The sequence below is a fragment of the Orycteropus afer genome, unplaced genomic scaffold (genome assembly GCF_000298275.1).
Source record: "Orycteropus afer afer isolate SDZICR_OR568_19922 unplaced genomic scaffold, OryAfe1.0 scaffold00057, whole genome shotgun sequence".
Classification (NCBI taxonomy): domain Eukaryota; kingdom Metazoa; phylum Chordata; class Mammalia; order Tubulidentata; family Orycteropodidae; genus Orycteropus; species Orycteropus afer.
The window spans coordinates 13,308,580-13,324,595 of NW_006921644.1; the positions used below are offsets into that span (position 1 = coordinate 13,308,580).

The 16,016-nt window shown below is 47.3% G+C and overlaps 2 protein-coding genes across 2 annotated transcripts in view; one reads left to right on the forward strand and one right to left on the reverse strand.

The window, feature by feature from the left end:
* Positions 1–5,062: 5,062 nt before the first annotated feature.
* Positions 5,063–6,697, reverse strand: LOC103195646 (CENPB DNA-binding domain-containing protein 1). Its single transcript, XM_007939245.1, has one exon. The coding sequence runs from the start codon at positions 6,695–6,697 to the stop codon at positions 5,063–5,065; it is 1,635 nt and encodes a 544-aa protein (XP_007937436.1).
* Positions 6,698–7,435: 738 nt separating this feature from the next.
* Positions 7,436–16,016, forward strand: part of LOC103195587 (AFG3-like protein 1) — a 27,067-nt gene continuing 18,486 nt past the window's right edge. The window contains exons 1-3 of the mRNA XM_042780734.1: positions 7,436–7,573; positions 13,992–14,079; positions 14,533–14,601. Coding sequence (XP_042636668.1) covers positions 7,436–7,573; positions 13,992–14,079; positions 14,533–14,601 — 295 coding nt within the window. The remainder of the gene's footprint in view (positions 7,574–13,991; positions 14,080–14,532; positions 14,602–16,016) is intronic.

A 16,016-nucleotide genomic window follows, 5' to 3' on the forward strand; every position in this document is an offset into this window, starting at 1 on the left:
TTAGTAAATGTGCTGTAAGGGGAAACTGTGCCTCTTTCTGGTGTCCTTGCAGTAGCCTTGCTCCATACCATTGAGAAGCTGACTGATGGTGCAAATCAGAGTTGGTTCAGCAAGCCCTAGCCCAGCTTCTCAGTGTTTCTCATCCTCACAGGCCAGACCCACAAATAGCCCTCACCTCAACCCAAGGCCTTTTGTGCCCCATCTCCATCATTCTTTGAATAGGCTTATTAGTGGACTGTCTTCAGGGAAGTCATAAACTCTCCTCCAAAGTTGGCATGTTTGTCTGTGGGGAGCCACCTGTGGTCTTTAGCAGGGTCTCAGACAGGCTGTGACCCCGAAAACATCCAAAGCTTTAGGTGTCTTCACACATGGCCCACACTGAGTTGCACCCTGAGGTTTAGGTGGATAGATGCTGCAGGAGGCCTGAAGGGTGCCTGGGGCTGTCCACTGGGCACAAGCAGGATAAGGGTGGATCAAAGGCAAACTGTGCCTGAGCCCCGGCCTGAGGTGCTATGAGCTGCTACCTCCGGAGGCAGACTAAGAATGGCTGACCCTGGAGGGAGGGTGTGGTCTTTTTTTCCTCTTACAGGTTCTGGAAGTTTTTTCCCCCAACCTTTTATTGACAAATTGAAGGAAAAGTGGCAGAAATGTACTCACTTCCCAGATCCCCTACCTGGTAACGTTTTGTCGCATCTGTTACATTCTCTCTTCAGGTGCAGACATTTTTCTGAACCTTTTAACAATAAGCTGCAGACCATGCTTCTTCACCTTCAGACACTTGTGTGTAACATTCCCTAAAAACAAGGGCATCACCTTACATGACCTCAGTGAATATCAACATTGATGTAACACCTGCCAGTTTTCTCCAGTTGTCCTAATAACATCCTTTATGATTAATGTCCCCTGCACCCTCCCCCTGCTGAGTAGAAAAAAAACCAACCTAGACTATACACATAGGAGCTCTGGTGGTGTAGTGCCTAAGGCACTTGACTGCTAACCAGAAGGCTGGTGGTTCAAACCTACCAGCCACTCCTCAGAAGTAAGGCTGGGCAATCTACTTCCTTAGTGATACTGCCTTGGAAACCCAAGGAGGGGTCGCTATGAGATGGGTCTGACTCCATGGCAGTGAGTTTTTTTTTTTTTTTTTTAAGTTTTATTGTGATTTGGGTGAAAGTTTACAGAGCAAATTCATCTTCCATACAGCAGTTCACATACACTTTGTCTCATGACATTGATTGTAATCTCCCACAATGCAACAGCTCCGCTCCCACTTCCTCCCCATAGTTACTTCTTCCCTGTATTCTTTCCTCCATGCACTCCTACCCCCGCCCCCCAGCTGTTCCCCTGTTCATACACGGCCCTTCTCCCATGGTTGATCTCTCCGAGGAGTGTATCTACCTAATGTAAATGTTCAGCTCATATGCCTGTCTTTTGTTTGGCTGGAAGCCATAGGAGTGGGTTCAATTCCAGACTTGAAGGGCAGCTAGGGGCCATAGTCTCAGGGGTTCCATTAGGCTCTATCAGATCAGCAAACCTGGTCCCTTTTATCTATTTTCCTTTTATGATTTTTACTTTTGTTCCACACTGTTCTCCCAGTCTATCTGGGATCAAGATAGATCCCCCTCCTAGTGGTTGACAATGGTATCTAGGCACCATCTACTTCTTCTGGTCTCATAGTCGTATAGACTGAGGATCGCATGGTGTACCAGTCGCTCGGACTAATTATTTCCATGAATCTTTGGTTTTCTTCATTCTTCTTTGCTCTGGATGAAGAGAGATCCATCATTGCATCTAGATGGCTGCTTGCGAGCTTTTAAGATCTCAGTTGCTACTCACCAAAGTAGGATGTGGAACAACGTTTTGTGTAGTATGTTATGCCAATTGAGCTTGATGTTCCGTGCAACCATGGTCCCAGGCCCACAGGTCCAACTACTTGCTTCCTCTGGGCAGCTGGCTGTGGCCAAGAAGTGACTACAAACTTGTCCCTTGTCAGTTATACTGTATCTGTGGGGATTCTTACAGAACACACAAATACACTTGTAGAAACATTGTCTGCCAACTGTATGAGTGGTCATGGGCACACTCCGCATGCATCGATGTACCTGATTGTTCAGTCTGTCCACCCACCTACCCACCCGTAGATCAGTGTCTGGCTTCACTGCAGCTGTCATCTCTTAAACCTCCTTTAATCTCGAAGAGTGTGTGACGTGGTCATCCTTGAAAATACAGGCTGATAATTTTGAAGCATGTCCCTCAATTTGAGTTTGTTTCATGTTAGATTTAGGCTTTGCCCCCTTGGCGGGAATAGCAGTGGTGCTGTGTTCTCAGCGCATGATTCCACTAGGTGCACAATGTCAATTTGTCCCATGAAGATGTCACCTTTGGTCACCTGGGTAACATGATGTCTGCCAGGCTTCTCCACTATAAAATATAAACCCATTGTCATTTAGTTAATTCCAACTCATGAAGCCTGGTAGTTCATAAGCATCTTGTGGGAGATAGTTTAAGTCCATGTAGGTACTCAGTTACTCCTCAAAGTCCCACCCATTAGCTTTAGCATCCATTGATGATTTTTGCCTAACTCAGTTATTATTGGGATTTTCTAGTTGCATCATTCCTTCCTCACTTTTTAGTTCTATTTTTATGGAAGAACTCTCCCTTTTCCCCCATTTATTTATGGACTCATAATTTCTTATTCAGTGGGTTATAATCCTTCACTGTATTTGACACTCAGAATATCCCAGACTTTGGCCAAACGGGAGGTCCTACGACCTCTCTGCTTTATCATTCTTTAGCTGCTCTTTTACTTTGGCTTAGCAAGGCATTCCAGCCTCTTGGGAAAGTTTCCCAGTCCCAGTGCTGAAATCAGCCCTTTCTCCAAGGAGCCCTGATTCCCTTCTGTGTAGAACGGTGTTAGTAACCAAGATCTGATGTTGGGTGTGCTCACTGCTACGGGGGTGTCACTGCTTCTCTGTCCCTCCAACACCCAGAGCTAGGAAATATCATCCTACACACCTAGATTTATTTGTCTGTAGTATAAAAAACACTTCACACTGATACCTCTAATTTAAATCCAATACCACAAGGTGCATTCTGTCATTCCCTTTTTCATATTTGTAATTCCCTTGACAGTGAGAAAACTGGCCCCATCACCTATCACGTATTTATTTACCCGCTCAGTCCTACAACACAAGGAAGATTCTTTTGGAATCACTAAGTCATGCCTCTGTGAAAACGAAGCCTATTGAGCAGAGTTCAAGATTTGTTTTTGATTTTTTTAGCCTGTAGCCTGAGAGCATATAATCAAACTAGAGTGTTCCAAATTTACTTGCTGCAGTGTTTCTTACCATTCATTGTGGTTGTTACTCATTTGAAATGTGTCAGGTGATATAGTCCATTTTGTGGTTTCCTCCCATCCTTGTGTATTGTTTGGAATGTTTAACAGATTAACGTGGTTCCACAAGTCAGAACTTTACAAAAGCTCTACTCAGAGAAGCGTCTACCTCCACTCCCTACAACCAGTCTAAGTTTTGGTTTCTCCTGCCTGGGCTTCATTTTGTACAAATAAGTGAAACACCTATTTTCTTATTTTACCTCTCCCGCACATAGAAGATAGTATACTATGCTCTTTTGAATATTGCCTTTTGCCCTTGCCACAGATACATTACACTCTGGTGTGCGGAATTACCATGCTCATTAAACCACTCTTCTGTAGATGAGCACTTGGATCGTCCCAGTATTTTGCCTTTATAAACAATGCTGCACCGAATAACTTTGTTCACATTTATTTTCTTTTGTTGGAGGTGAATCCTCAGGGTACAACCCTAATAGCTGGGATTGCAAGTCAAAAGATAACAATGTTTATTATCGTGTCAAATGCCTCTCTGTATGGCTGCATCATTTTGCATCTTACCAGCAATGTACAAGAGGTAGAGTTAACCCACATGTTCGTCAGCAGGTGCAGTCATACTTTGTGTCATCAACTAATCTGGTGGGAAATGGCATGTCCTTTCAATTTACATTTTTCTAATTACAAGTGAGGCTGAACATCTTTTCATGTTTAAGGGTATTATTTATTTATGAATTCTCTTGCCCATTTTTCTGTTGAGTTTTTTTTTTTTTTTTTTTCCCCTCTCTCTATCCTTAAGCATTATTACCTATTAGGGATATTAGCCTGTTACCTGTGATGTATGTTGTGAATATTTTCCTCCAGTTCATAAATTGTCTTTTGGTTTTGTTTGTGCTGTTTTCTTTCCCATGGGAAAGTTGTTTTGTTTTTAATGTCTTTTTACATTTTAATATAGTCAGATTGATATAAATACACACACACACACACACACACGTATCTATTGCATCTGGATTTGAAGCATAGTTGGAAAGCCTTTCCCAATACCCAGGTTAAAGGGGAATTCACCTGTTTTCTAGCACCTGTATGGTTTCACTTTTTACATGTAGACCCCTGATCTATTTGAAGGATGCTGTGAGGTGTGGTTCTAATTTTATTCTTTTCCAAATGCCTATCCAGTTGCGTACCGTTGTAAAACAATTCATCTTTGCCCAGTGATTTAAAATGTCACTTTTACCAAACTCACTTGATTTCTGGATTCCCTATTCTGTCCCACAGGTCTGGTTTTTCACATATGAGAACCAACTGTTTTCATGACAGAGGCTTCAGAGTGTGTTTTAATGTCTACCAGGGTTAGTTCCTCCCTTGGTCTTTTTTTTTTTTTTTTTATTGTGGTGAAAACATACACAAAATGACATTCATCAACATAACTTTCACATTTACAGCTCAGGGACATTGATGACATTTTTCATGTCACCACTATTATTGCTTTCCTTTCCCAAAATATTCCACCATGCTGGTCATTTGTGCATGCAATCTTTTTAAAACACATATTTAAATGAATGTAACACTCTCAAATGTCAAAATGAAACATGACAGAAAACAGGGTTTCTGGAAGTAGAAGGTGTTGCCTGGGCCTCATCTGTAGAGTTCACGAGGTCATCTTGCTGCTTCTAGCTTCACCTTAATTAACTTTGGATTACACTGAAAAATAACCTAAGACAGCTGCTTGGAACGCCGCTTCTTCTCATTGTATAGTTCCCTATAACAGTTTATTGCATCATTGATTGCTCTTGAAACTTTGAATTTCCATTCCTCATCAGGGCTGTTACTCGTCAGAATCTGTAATCCAGCCTCAAAATGTGAGAAGGCCACTGACAAAGCTTCTGTGGTCAGCTGGCGCAGGGCAGGGGGAGCATCTTCATTCTCTCCCTCTCCCACTGCCCGTTCCCGTTCCAGCTGCATCAGCTCTTCATTAGAGAGGTCTTCTTCATGAGACTGCAGTAACCGGCCCACGTCTGCTTCTACAACCTCTTCAAAGGCCACATTCTTGGCAAGGGCCATGATGTTTCGTTGAAGCCATGCAATGTTATCTGTTTGGGAAAAACTCTGGAAGTGAACACACTCGGGCCAAATCTTCTTCCACACACTGTTCATTGTCGCTGGTTTCAGCTCCTCCCAAGCTACTGCAATGTTGTCTACAGCATCCACAATGTCATAGTTCCTCCAAAACTCCCTGATTGTAGCCTTATCCTCCCCATCGGTTGCTTCCAGGATGTGCTCAAAAATCCTTCTCAGGTAATGAGCTTTGAAAATGGAGGCCACGCCTTGTCCCATGGGCTGCATGGAGTCAGCTGTACTGTCTTGAAGATACTCCACTCTGACATTGTCAGACAGATCGCTGAGATTCACTGGGTGGCAGGGTGCGCTGTCTAGGATGAGCAATGCCTTGTTGGTGAGGTTATTTTGAGCACAGTATTTTTCAACAGCAGGGCAAAAAAAGTATGTGAACCATTCATGAAAAATGGCCCTGGTGGCCCAAGCCTTTTTGTTTGAGCGCCAAATCACAGGCAGGTTGGGCTTCGAGTACCCTTTCAGAGCCTCGGGGTCTTCGGAGCGGTATACCAGCAGGGGCTTCAACTTGAAGTCCCCCGCCGCATTGCCGCCAAGAAGCAGCATCAGGCGATCTTTGGATGATTTAAAGCCTGGCTCAGCTTTCTCCTCCACGGAAATAAACATTCCTTCGGGCATCCTCTTCCAATAAAGCCCGGTCTCATCTACATTAAAAACTTGCCGGGAGGTGTACTCACCTTCTTCGATGAGGCTTTTCAGCACATCCGGATATGTGTCCGCATTGCTGCCGGGAGAAGTGCTGTTCACCTTGAAGTGGGGTAAACAATGGCGTTCCTTGAACCTCACAAACCACCCTTTACTTGCACTAAACTTTTCCGTTTGAGAGCTTTCGCCCTGTTGGCGCTGCAAGTCATCAAACAAGCTCTTAGCCTTCTCCTGAATGGCGGAGACACTCATGGGCACGTTCCGCTGACTCTGGTCTTCCAGCCACACGCTCAACAGCCGCTCCATGTTCTCCATCACTGCACTCCGGTGGCGAGTCAGCCGAGAGGCTCTCAAGGGCGTAGTTACTTGAGAACTCGCTTTGATTTTTTCTTTATTATCTCGGATGGTCGCCACTGTGGAGACTGCGAGGCCCAGAGCCTTTGCGATCTGGCTGAGCTTCTCACCCACTTCGAAACGCCTTAGCACTTCTAGCTTGATGTCCAGGGTAATCGCCTTCCGTTCCCTTTTGGCACTTGGGATGATGGCTGCATTTAAAGGCCTTTTCCCAGGCATGTTTGCCTCCGAAATGTAACAGAAGTACTGCAGTCTCAGGGGGCAGGAAGGCCTGTGGCCACCCCGACAGAATCCGGGAAAGATCAGGGAGGCGGTGGACTTTGTCCCTGCTGACGTGGGAGGGGGCACCAAGGGCCTGCCCAGCCACACTCGCCAGACACAGGCAGCAGCGTGGGCCTCTGACGTCCAACTTCACGGACCCGGGCGCTGCAGGGCTATCAAAACCGGAGTGGGTTTCTGTGGCTTCCGAGAAGCAATCCGTTAAGGGGCGTAAAATGCAGTATAACACATACGGTGTCAGTTCCTCTGCGCATCAACTATATCGGACCAACATCTTAGACCGGATACCCATAACAAGGAACGCCGGTAGCGGCGACGGCTCGGAGGCGGGGCAGAGGGGAGGTGCTCAGTCTTGTGGGCCGCTTCCCTTGGAGGACGCTGGAAATAGGCGCCCTTGGCTATGCCCGACTTTTAAGAAGTACACAGGAGCTGGGTGTCCCAAGCTTTAGCGCCAAGTCCGAATCAGTCGCTGGGTTTTCTGCTGTCAAATATCTAGATAGGACAAGGCGGCGCTCATGTTTAAACCCTCAGTAAATCAGGCAGTGAAATAGGCACCTAAAGAGAGGTCCCCGAGTCGTCGAGTTTGACCCCACGCGCATGTGTAGGATCTCTGGCGCCTATAACCTCTTGGGCGCGGCTTTTGCGTGCGCCCGAGCGGCGTGAAGTCGGGGGTGGGGGATGTCGCACCGTCTGGTGGCTGCGGGTAGCAGTCGGGCGGTGGCCGGGCCGCTCTCAGTGCTGTGGCGATGCTGTGGTGTCTCAGGAGGCGGCAAGACTGCCGGGACGGGCGTGAGAGCCCTCGGCACCACCCGGCAGGTGAGCAGGGGGCGCTGTCTGCCGGTTCCGGACGCTGGAGGCGGGCACTGGTTGCGCTTGACGCGGCGGTGACGCCATCGCGGTGCGCCCGCTGGCGCGGGGAGCCGGGGGGCGGCTCCATTCCGGGTCTGAGCGGCCCCGCCTCACCGGCGCCGGTAGGAACCGGCAGCTGAGTCTGGCTGCTTCCCTGTCGGATGCGCGGCCCCACTCTCTCCCCCTCTATCCAAATTCCTGTTCCCTCCCGGGTCCCTGGCACACTGCCCACTTCACGCGTAAACTGAGTAAGAGCACCTGTCACCAAATAGCCAGACGTTGAGTGATTTGCTTTTGTGTCCATCTCCACCGCCGACCCACCAGGTCATCTCGGGCAACTCGCTGCGACTGCGAGCTCAGGGGCTCGGCTGTGATAGAACCTGTGACATGTACCTCACGGGGTTGCTTAGGAAGCAGAGAATAATGGACGTGCGAGTTTGTGAACTGTTAGGCTTTCTTTATTCGACGGACATACATTGGTTTCCCCATTCACTTCTCTAATTGACATATTGCTCGAGGGCGTATGTGCTGCGGGCTTTCTTTAGGCTTTTTCATGGGAGCTCTGGTAGCGCAGTACCTAAGGCACTTAACTGCTAACCAGAAGGCTGGCTGTTCAAACCCACCAGCTGCTCCTCAGAAGGAAGCTTGGGCAGTCTGCTTCCACAGTGATACTGCCTCGGAAACCCAAGGAGGGGTCGCTGTGAGTCGGATCTGACTCCACAGCACATAACAGCAACAACAATATTTCAAGTAAGTCTTACACCCGTCCTGGAGGCAGGTCCTGTCAGTAGTTCCCTGGTCTTGCATTTCAGGTCTGTCCAGCTCCAGTGGCTCAGTCTCTACAGCCTTGGAAGCCCTGTGGGACAGTTCTACTCTGTCCTGTAGGGTTGCTGTGAGTTGGAATTGACTTGAGAGCAGTGGGTAATGCAAAACGTTTAAGTTTTATTCCCAGGGAAGTACAGTTGTCTTCAGGTAGTACCAAGGTAAGAAGGATCCCATGGATTTATTCTGTTCTGTCTTCAGCTGGACTGTATGAAGAAGAACATGGCATCAGGATTGGAGGAAGAATCATTAATAACCTGTGATAACGCTGACGACACAACTTTGCTTGCTGAAAGTGAGGATGACTTGAAGTACTTGCTGATGAAGATTGAAGAATACAGTCTGCAGTATAGAGTACATCTCAATATAAAGAAAACAAATCGTCACAACTGATCCTGTAAGCAGCATCACGATAAATGGATAAAAAATTGAAATTGTCAGAGACTTCACATTGCTTGGTTGTATAATCAACGCCAGTGGAAGCAGCAGTCAGGATATCAGATGATGTATAGCACTGGGCAAATCGGCTGCAAAGGACCTCTTTTAAGTGCTGAAGAGCAAAGATGTCTCCTTGAGGACTAAGGTGTGCCTGACACAGGCCGTGGTATTTTTAGTTGCCTCGTATGCATGTGAGAGCCGGATAATGAATAAGGAAGACCGAAGAAGAGTTGGTGCTTTTAAGCTGTGGTGTTGGCAAAGAATGCTGAAAGTACCATGGACTGCTAAATGAGCTAACAGATCTGTCCTGGAGGAAGGGCAGCCAGAATGCTCCTTGGAGGTGAGAATGGCCAGACTTCGTCTCACCTACTTCGGTCATGTTGTTAGAAGGGACCATTCCCTGGAGAAGGATGTCATGCTTGGTAAGGCGGAGGGTCGACGAAAGAGGGGAAGGCCCTCAATGAGGTGGATTGACACGGTGGCGGCGGTGATGGGCTCAAGTGTAGCGAGAATCATGGAGTTGGCTCAGGACCGGGTGGTTTCGTTCTGCTGTGCATAGGGTTGCTACGAGTCGGAAATGACTCGATGGCACTTAACAACAACATCTGTCTTCAGCAGTGAACTCCTTCCTTTTTATCTCTTAGTTTTGGGAGATAGTGCAGACAGACATACATTAGTTTTAAGTTGTTTCCAGCAATATGTGGAATCAGTGCCCTATCTCATGGGCTGAGGGCTGTCATGCTTGTTAACACATGTTGAAGGTCAGTCATTTACTGAGTGTATCCTAGGCTGGTGTAGCACCGGTTGGTTGTGAAATTCTGAACTTTAGGGACCATGTTTTTATTTACAAACAGAGCTTGTTGGGTGATCTTTGACTTCTGCCTCAGGCTCGGTCCTTCATCCTTCTCTCATTAATTAGACAAATTTATGTTGAGAATCTCCTGCTGCTCTTGTTGTTAGGTGCCAAATTGGCTCTGACTCACAGTGACCCTGTGCACAACAGAAAAAAACACTGCCTGGTTCTACCCCAGCCTCACAATCCTTACCATACCTGAGCCCATCGTTGCAGCCACTGTATCAGTCCATCTTGTTGAGGGCCTTCCCCTTTTTCATTGACGTTCCCCTTTACCAAGCATGGTACCATTCTCCAAGGAATGATCCCTTCTGGCAACATGACCAAAGTAGGTGAGATGAAGTCTGGCCATTCTCCCTTCCGAGGAGCATTCTAGCTGTACTTCTTCCAGGACACATTTGTTCATTCTTTTGGGAGTCCATGGTACTTTTTGTATTCTTCGCCAGCACCACAACTCAAAAGCATTGACTCTTCTTCAGTCTTCCTTATTCATTGTCCAGCTCTCACACGCATATGAGGCAATTAAAAATACCATGTCTTGGGTTAGGCACACCTTAGTCTTCAAAGAGACATCTTTGTTCTTCAGCACTTTGAAAGAGGTCTTTTGTAGCAGATTTGCCCAATGCAATACGTTGTCTGATGTCTTGACTGCTGCTTCCATTGGTGTTGATTGTGGAATCAAGTAATATGAAGTCTTTTTTCCATTTATTGTGATGCTGCTTATTGGTCCACTTGTGAGGATTTTCATTTTCTTTATGCTGAGATGTAATCCATACTGCAGACTGAAGTCCTTAATCTTTATCAGTAAGTGCTTCAAGTCATCCTCACTTTCTGCAAGCAAAGTTGTGTCATCTGCATATTTTAGGTTGTTAATGAGTCTTCCTCCAATCCTGATGCCATGTTCTTCTTCATACAATCTGGCTTCTCATATTATTTGCTCAGCGTATAGATTGAATAAGTATGATGAAAGGATACAGCCCCGACGCACTCCCTTTCTGATTTTAAACCATGCAGTATCTCCTTGTTCTGTTCAAATGACAGCCTCCTGATCTATGTACAGGTTCCTGATGAGCACAATCAAATGTTCTGGAATTCCCATTCTTCTCAAACTTACCCATAATTTCTCATGATCCACATAATCGAATGCTGTTGCATAGTCAATAAAACACAGGTAGACATCTTTCTGGTGTTCTTTTTTTCAGCCAAGATCTACCTGACATCGGCAATGATATCCATCGTTCCACATCCTCTTTTGAATCCAGGTTGCATTTCTGGAAGTTTCTGTCAATAAAATACTGCAGACATTTTTGAATTATCTTCAGCAAGATTTTACTTACATATGATATTAATATTGTTTGATAATTTCCATCAGGTGGGAGATAATGGTGGACAGCAAAGGCAAGGGCACTTTGTGGTTTGCTGGCTGAGGGACTGTAGTGGTCTGTGTTGTAGTTGAAAAGTGTAAGTCCCTCAGCAGCCAGCCATCTTCCAGGGACACTTAGGTTATGGAGGCTTCTGTGTTGTCATTTGTCATCCAGTGAGCTGCCTGCACTGTCTCCGACCTAGTGGAGTTTACGTGCCATGTAAAGGGACGGGGCAGGCAGTACAGGAGCAAGGATGTAGCCCAGGAGCTGGTTCTGCCATTAGGGAGGAATGGGAGGCAGAGCAGGGCAACTGGAAAGTGAGGAGCAGGACCTGATGATGTTTCTCATGTGGTGTCTTATTATCCTTGTCCTTCTCTAAACTATTCTACCACCGTTAGTGTAAACCCAGTGCCTTCCAGGCAGAAACACCCTTTCCCCTCCCTTCCAGCCCTGGTAACCATCAATAATCTCTGGTTTTGGTATATTTGCCTACTTCGTGTATATGAGACAGCGTGTTTGTCCTTTGGCAGCCGACCTGTTTTGCTGAACGTAATGGCTTCCCAGTTCATCCACATTGTGGCGTCCCTGTGTTCTTGGCTTCACTCCTGGGTTTGCCTGTAGGATTGGTACTGCTGGGTAGCTTTGTTGATGTTTCTGAGGAAGCCCCACACTGTTTCCCCTGCTGGCCGTGGACCCTTTTACTTTCCTACCAGTGGATGAGAGCTTCAGTTTCTCCACGACCTCACCAACAACTGTTGTTTTCAGCTTTGTTACATCATCGACATTCTAATGTGATGGTGTGGTGTTGCTTGGCATCTCCCTAATGGTTAATAAAAGGAAGGAACCCTGGTGACACAGTGGGTAAGTTACAGGCTGCTCACTCAAAAGTCAGTGGTTCAGACCCACCCAGGGGCTCTGTGGGAGAAGAGACCTGAGACTGCTCCCATAAAGATTGTTGTTGTTGTTGTTATGTGCTATCGAGTCAGACCTGACTCATAGTGAACCCTCCTGGGGTTTCCGAGCAGTATCACTACGGAAGTAGATTGCCCAACCTTCCCAACCTTCCTTCCGAGGAGTGGCTCGTGGATTTGAACAGCCAGCCTTCTGGTTAGCAGTCAAGTGCCTTAGGCATTATGCTACCAGAGCTCCTCCCATAAAGATTACAGCCTAAGAAACCCTTCAGGGGCAGTTCTAGTCTTGTCACTTGATGGCACACAACAATGAGAAATGTCTAATGGAGGAGCCCCGGTGGCACACTGGTTAGGTGCTTAGCTGCTAACCCACAGGTCTAGTGATTCAGACTCATCCAGGGGCTCCACAGGAGAAGCCCTGGGTCTTCCTGTGAGGACTGCAGCCTCGGGAACCTTACGGGCAGTTCTGCTCTGTCTTCCGTGGCTGCTGTGAGCAACAACAATGGTTAATGGTGCTGAGCATCTTTATATAATGCTTGTCCATTTGAATACATGTCTGGGCTTTTAAACTTACTGGTACACTTTGGGCCTAATGTTCAGGCCAGGCTGTTTCTTTCCTGGTGGGTAGATGGGTCCCCTAACTACATGAGCAAAGTACTAACTGCAGAATGAAGACAGAGGCAGTGGATGCTTTGTCAAGCGTTGGAGGCCTGAAGCCCTATCGATACGGAGCCACCAGCACTGCTCTCTCTCTGAGGTGGTCCTGGAGAATCCCTGGAAGGTTGCACACCAGGACTCCATCAGACACCTGGCAGCGGTTTTATGCCAGACCATCCTTCCGTCTGAACGCCTGCTGTGCTGCCCTTGCCGTGGGTTGATGGTACCCACTTTCTAGGATGGGCTACAGGTGCCGACCAGTGCCCACCAACCACCACCTTCTCTTCTTCATCTGGATTTCCTGTAGAGCCCACCTTGGGTTCCAAGTCCTTACTGCAACACCCCTGTCACACCTTCATGGTTTCATCCTCCTGTCTGCACAGGGACCTTCGTTCTGTGGGTGCTGGGGATGGGTACAGCAGGTCGATGTTGTCCGTGGTACACTCGTGGCAGCATTGAGACCACAGCTGCTGGCGTTGCCTTCTCAGCGTTTCCATGGGTGTATCTTCCTGATTTTAATACCATCCTCCTACTGTACCTCTCATACCACAGTGGCCTTTGATAGGGACATTTGAATGGATGGATTGGAGAAAGTATTTACTGTGGTTAGCCCACGGAATTCACCTTACCACGGACCAGTCTTACTGTCAGATATTGGGAATGGTCCAGATTCTTTGGTTTTGTCAGGATTTCATTGACTATAATTGACACTGCTCCAAATACATAGGTTATAGAGTGTGCTTAGATTTTGACTACTTTTCTGTGTGATGGTTCTTGTTGCAGCAAGACTTGTGACAGCCTTTGACCTATGATAGCAGAGCCCCTAAATTGCCCACAGTCCCGTCCTCAGCTGATGTTAGGTGATCGATCATTGACCGCTATGGGAAGAGCTGGCGTTCCCTTCTTGTGTGTGGAGAAAACACAGGTCTGGGAAGGGGGAAGGGGTTTGCCTTCTTTGTCCTGATGGGAACATTCCTGTCTTGGCCTGTCACAGGAGAATCATGCATCCTTTAGTTCTTTACGTGTGTGTGATTTTAGTCCTAAAATCTGTTTGTTTTTAGGCTGTTAACATTTTCAGTGAACAAAAATCCTCCAGGTGAGAAATAAATGGATTTTTTTTTTGCCATAGGCTGTAACTATACAGATTCCTTATATGCTTCTGTTAAGAAATGTAGTTCCAGTTTATCCTGTTTGGGTCATATTTTTAATGGGCTACGAAGCAGATACAGAAAGGTCGCGAGCACATTCCTCACCCTGCATCCTGCCTCTGGGAGCCCGTGTCTCCAGGTGAGAAAACACGGATTATGTTTAGAAGCCGCTAACGCCCCCTCCTGTTTCAGGGCCTCCAGGGAATCCGCTGTCAGCAGCTGGCTCTGAGGGCAAGACTGGTGTCGTTCTCCCAGTGGCTGTGGTCACAACCACCCAAAGGTACCTGCTCTTCCCTTTGGCGAGTAGCAGAAGGCTGCGGGAGTGGTGGGGCTCCCTTGCTGGGGGGCCCTTCTGAAGTCATTGCTGGGCTGCACACAAGCTTCCCTGCTCTGGGCTGCAGCACCTCTTCACGTCTCACAGATCTGGTGTCTCAGTGCAGTTGCTCTGTGGGGCTTCCGAAAGAATGGAACACCTTTTGTCTCTGAGGGCACTGTGCTCGTGTTTGGAGGCAGAATGGTGAAGCTGTGCAGACTAGTCAGCTCACAGCGTGAACTCTCTCTGGAGCCCCGCAGAGTAGGCTAAGGCCAGTGGAGCTGCTTGGTGTGGGAGACTGGTACTACTCACCCCTGCTAGTGTCTGGCATTGGGCAGGAAGATGGGGATTGGATGTGGTGGTAGTTTAGAGTGTGATCTGTGCCTTTAAGTCCTGGAACCTCCCTGTTTTGTCCCTAAGGATTTGAGAAATACTTTAAGAGGAGCAGAAGAAGTGCAGACTCAGAAAAGCCAACAGCTCCAAAAAAAGGTAAAGAGGCCATCTGGACACACGGGGCTGTGGAGGCTACACTCGTGTGTTCTGACAACGTTCACCAGGTTTGGGTTGATTTCCATGGGAGGTGGTGGCGGGTGGCCAGTCCATGTGGTATTCCTTCCCGCTTTGATTGTCCCTTGGGGTGCATTTGTAGTGCAGGTGCAAGGCTGTGGGTGGCCCTGTTCCTCACCCAGGCGACTAGGCTGGTTGCCCTGGTCAGGTGAGGTTGGCACCCAGCTGGCTGCCATGGCAGCAGTCATTGGCTATTGGTCCATAGTCTGCCACATGGTCATTTTGGAGATTCTGTTAGAAGCGTGGTTGTTAGTTTAGTTTTGTTATGTAAAACCAAACCAAACTCACTGCCGTGGAGTGGGTCCTGACTCATAGCAACCCCTCCTTTGGATGTGCCTGGGTTTTTAGGATTGTTCAAGTATGTGACCCTTCACATTGCATTTGGAGGTGTTGGGGCAGACAGACATGACCCGAATCACAGATCCTGATTCACACATTCCACCTGGCAGAAGTGGGGTTGGCTGGGAGCTCATGGAGGTCAGCTCCAGCAATCCTGTCTACAGGTTGAAGTGTAGATGAACGGAGGTTGTTTTTGGGAAGGGGGCTCCACCCGAGTGGGTGGCACACTCAGCCCTTTTGAGAAATGAGACCTCCTCCAAAATCCCAGCTGGCCAGTCGCCTCACAGTTTTCTTTCTTTTTCCCCTAGTTACTGGCATGGCCAGGTGACTGTTAGCCAATAAAGATCGCTATTAAAGCTTAATCTGAAGGTGCTGGGGTGGAATTTGAGCAATTTTTTTTTTTTTTAATTTTATTGTGATTTGGGTGAAAGTTTACAGAGCAAATCCATCTTCCATACAGTGGTTCACATACACTTTGTCTTATGACATTGACTGCAATTTCCCATAATGCAACAGCTCCCCTCCCACTTCCCTCCCCCCATAGCTGCCTCTTCCCTGTGGTCCTTCCGTCCCATGCATTCCTGCCCCCCAAGCTATCTCCCCGCGCACACACAGCCCTTCTATTCTCCCATGATTGATCACTCTAAGGAGTGCATCTACCTAATGTAAATGTTCAACTCATGCCTATCTTTTGTTTGTCTGGAAGCCACAGGAGTAGGTTCAATTCCAGACCTGAGGGCAATTGGGGGCCATAGTTTCAGGGGTTCCACCAGGCTCTATCAGACCAGCAAACCTCTTCCCTTTTTTTTTTTTTTTAATGATTCTTGAATTTTGTTCCACATTGTTCTCCCACTTTGTCCAGGATCAAAATTGGAGGAATTTTAGACACATCTGAAGCTACTTCTCAACAGTTATCTGTTACTTTCCCTCAAAGGCAGGTTACACAGACAGCACTGAGGAGCAGGAAGCGTGGTGTGGAATGGTGGGACGGCACTGTA